General features: G+C 37.3%; 1 protein-coding gene across 1 annotated transcript in view; it reads right to left on the bottom strand.

Moving 5' to 3' along the window:
- The window catches only part of LOC112071272 (SLAM family member 9-like), a 24,847-nt gene extending 22,345 nt beyond the window's left edge, over positions 1-2,502 (bottom strand). Inside the window, exon 1 of the mRNA XM_024138740.2 lies at positions 2,418-2,502. Within this exon, the coding sequence (XP_023994508.1) occupies positions 2,418-2,472 (55 nt within the window). The 5' untranslated portion in view covers positions 2,473-2,502. The remainder of the gene's footprint in view (positions 1-2,417) is intronic.
- Between the last annotated feature and the right edge of the window lie 1,817 nt (positions 2,503-4,319).

Raw genomic sequence — 4,319 nt, 5'->3', positions numbered from 1 at the left:
TTTTTAAATAACATGGTTGGTTAAGAGCCGATAAGARGGCAGCTATCCTCTCCAGCGCCATCACTTCGTTAGCATGAATTACAAAACACTTTTCCTCTTWTCTATGTATTGTACAAAACCAACCTTAAGTCAGAGACCAGTTATAAGATACAGTATGTTGGGTGATGTTTCTTGCATTAAAAGTGTGTTTCTGTTTGTGYTCTAAAAGACATCTATCATAGAACCAGTTGGCTTGTAAATGTCTGTCAACGTTGTCAGTGTATCACCCCCACCCTCGCTGTTGAAGCTGTGGCTTTCCACATCCTGTAGCTCAACAGGTTTCTCACACTTTTATACCCATGAACACTATACGTTTGCTTCTTGTAATACAGAACAGGATGCTTTAACAAATGACTACTAAATAACCAATTGATCAATGTCAACAGACAACAGAGAGAGATACTTGCAATGAATATCAGAATTCTATTCAACTTCAAATATTATATGCATTTAAAATATCAGAATTCTATTCCATTTCAAATATTCCATTATCTATTTTAAATATCAGAATTCCATTTCAAATATTATAATACCTATTTAAAATATCAGAATTCTATTCCGTTTAAAATCAAATGTTATTTGTCACATGCGCCAAATACAACAGGTGTAGACCTTACAGTGAAATCCTTACTTACAAGCCCTTAACCAACAATGCAGTTTAGAAAAATAAGTGTTAAGTAAAAAAAAAAAATAATAATTAAAGATCAGCAGTAAAAATAACAGTAGCGAGGCTACATATGGTACAGAGTCAATGTGGAGGCTATATACGGGGGGTATCGGTACAGAGTCAATGTGGAGACTCTATACAGGGGGTACCGGTACAGAGTCAATGTGGAGGCTATATACGGGGGGTATCAGTACAGAGGCAATATGGAGGGGCACAGGTTAGTCGAGGTAATATGTACATGTAGCTAGAGTTAAAGTGACTATGCATAGATAATAAACAGAGAGTAGTAGCAGCATAAAAGAGGGGGGGACAATACAAATAGTCTGGGTAGACATTTGATTAGCTGTTCAGGAGTCTTATGACTTGGGGGTAGAAGCTGTTAAGAAGCCTTTTGGACCTAGACTTGGCGCTCCGGTACCGCTTGTCGTGCGATAGCAGAGAGAACAGTCTATGACTGGGGTGGCTGAGTTGTGACAATTTTTAGGGCCTTCCTCTGACACCACCTGGTATAGGAGTCCTGGATATATATAATATTTATTTAAAAATATCAGAATTCTATTTCCATCAAATATCAGAATTGTACTCCAAAGTTGTACAATAGACAATACCAGAGATATCATAAGTTTTAGTATCCATGTAGTCTACCCTAGTGTTCTTACCCATGATAGAAAACCTATCCCCATACAGAGAAAACCTCTGTGATACGGTTTTTGGGATCTGACATCAAAAAGTGGTAAAGTACAGTAGGAGGCATGACATATCAGGTATATGACTGGATATCCAGTATAATTCAGTCTTTTTTTTGTTGGTTTTACAGGATATTGACAATTATCTGAAAAACAGTGACTCATGGATCCCCCATTGGGCTTGTCAATCCCTTCCAGGCCTGACTCCTGCCAGGTCACACAGGATGCCTGGAGTGTTTTGGCAGGCCTCGCTGGGTGTGTTGTGTGTCCTGGTAGATCCCAGGCTACCCTGCCTTGCCCTCCCCCTTGTTGTTTATCATGTTTGAAGGTTTGTTGCACTGTGCTGTTGTTGTTGTCTTTTAAAATTAGAAATACAAATTATAAATAGCAAAAAATCATTGTGCATTGCCCATCCCTAACATCTAGTGAAACTATCAGCACAAACCTACTGGCTGTCACTTCCTGCCTTTCTGATTCTTGGTATGCATATATTTTTTTAATTTCACCTTTATAAACCAGGTAGGCCAGTTTAGAACAACTTCTCATTTACATCTGCGACCTGGCCAGATAAAGCAAAGCAGTGCGACCAAACAACAACACAGAGTACACATGGAATAAACAGCGTACAGTCAATAACACAATAGAAAAAAAGTTATAATACATGTGTGCAATGGCGTGAGGAGGTAAGGCAAAAATAGGCTATAGTAGCGAAGTAATTAACAACTTAGAAATTAACACTGGAGTGATAGAGAGATGTGCAAGATGAATGATGTGCAAGTAGAAATACTGGTGTGCAAAAGAACAGAAAAGTAAATAGAAACAATATGGGGATGGGGTAGGTAGGTAGATTGGATGGGCTATGTACAGCTGCAGCGATCGGTTAGCTGCTCAGATAGCTGATGTTTAAAGTTAGTGAGGAAAATATAAGTCTCCAACTTCAGCGATTTTTGCAGTTCGTTCCTGTCATTGGCAGCAGATAGAACAAAGTCAATATTAGAACAAAGATAGAATGGTTGAATATTTACCTGATCCTTGGACAAGAGCTGATAGAAAAACGATGTAATGTAAGAGAGCTGCCATACTGTAAAACAGGAAGTTAAAGTAAGTTCCTCATTTAATCCCCTCATCACAGCGGCCACTTATGTAGCACATTCTACGTCACAAATGTGTGGGTTACATAGTTTTCAGTCCAAGGCATGATTGGGGTAAATTCGAATTGAAGGCAATCGATTCAGCAAGTAAACTGAAATTCCAATTCAATAATTGAAAAAAGASCATGTATTTTCAAAGACTTCAGTAAACTGAAAATGAGAAACTGTGAAAAGTTTCCARTTTAGGACTGTAGATTCAWATCACTTCRTGCATTGACTGATTTTTGWATAAAAATMTACCCCATCCCTGCTARAAAGGAGTCAACATCTTAKTGCATTTTCAAATGACAAGTATTTTTTCTTCTTGCTAAAGACGTTCCAAAAATGTCTGAAACCCTACCTCCTCAAATATAATCTTAAATAACACAGTCAGTCTTAACCCCCCTCCTAAAAAAAGTGATCTTGTCTTTTACTAAAAATACTTGCTACGACTGTGATCTGTGGTTGTCTTACCTAGCTATCTTAAGATGAATGCACTAATTGTACGTTGCTGTTAATAAGAGTGTCTGCTAAATGGCACACATTTAAATGTAAATGCAATGTTGTGACCTTTCTTTTTAATATCAAATAAACTTTTAAATCCAAAACAGATATAATCCCAGCAGGCAAAATGTGACACATGACATCTTAAAGGGATACTTCATGATTTTGGCAAGGTGCTTTATTTACTTAACATTTGCATGTATCTGTGTCCAGTATGAAGGAAGTTAGCGGTAGTTTCACAAGCCAATGCTAACTAGCGTTACCGCAATGACTGGAAGTCTATTCATTTTTTTTTTTAAATCTAGTGAACTAGGCCTTTATTACTCCTGTATTAGCAGAGGAAAATGTAATTTTCAGGATGGAAAAACAGTTCAGTGTCAATTTAAACGATCAAAATTAGATAYAAAGCACCAAAAGARGTTGAACTATATGTACTTTGAGAACTAACGATCAAGTAAACGATAGCCATTCAGGGAGAATCAAATATTTCTAAAACCGGGCACTCAGGGCCCATGCCCATGGATTTAGTTATAATGTTTAACCAGAGGAACACAGTATTAGCCACAGAGAYATGCACAGAATTGCAGGAAATTAGCTTTAAAACTGCTAAAATTATCTCTCAGCTCAATGGAGAAATGTGTAGAATTGCTTTACAACAGCAACGATTCCTCTTTACCGCCAAGATACCTTTCTAGCTAATAGACTGTTAGAGTTTACACTTTCTCTTGTACTGTGAGGAGGTCTATGTATTATGTATTACCTTTCATCAGGTGAATGATAATGGCAAGGATAAGACAAGATGTGACTTTTTTGTTGCAGCTGAAAGATGTGGATTTGGGTCACCAGTTTGCCTGGGCAAGAAAAGTTTGAAAACGCCTGTTCTACAGTACATTTGGCATTTACCAATAACAAAAGAATCATGAAATCTAGTGTTACATATTTGTACATTTTTACAGTCGTCCATTCAGAGTATGAATGGACGACTGTTGACAGTGAAGCTGCTGCAATAAATCATTWATGTCTGTCTCAAATGMTACCCTATGTCCTATATAGTGCACTACTTTTGACCAGGGARCAAGAAGCTCTATAAAGYGAATAYGGTGCCATTTGGGATACATTCTAAGCATTCAGGACCTTCCCATGGCCTCCCCTGTACCAATATCATGTAAATCAACAAATAAAATAKKATTTTATTAGTCACATACACATATTTATCAGATGTTATTGTGGGTGTAGCAAAATGCTTATGTTCCTAGCTCAAACAGTGCAGTAGATTAGAACAATTCACAACAA

The sequence above is a fragment of the Salvelinus sp. IW2-2015 genome, unplaced genomic scaffold (assembly GCF_002910315.2).
Source record: "Salvelinus sp. IW2-2015 unplaced genomic scaffold, ASM291031v2 Un_scaffold1566, whole genome shotgun sequence".
In the NCBI taxonomy this organism is placed as follows: Eukaryota; Metazoa; Chordata; class Actinopteri; order Salmoniformes; family Salmonidae; genus Salvelinus; species Salvelinus sp. IW2-2015.
This window is presented reverse-complemented; position numbering and strand designations above follow the sequence as displayed.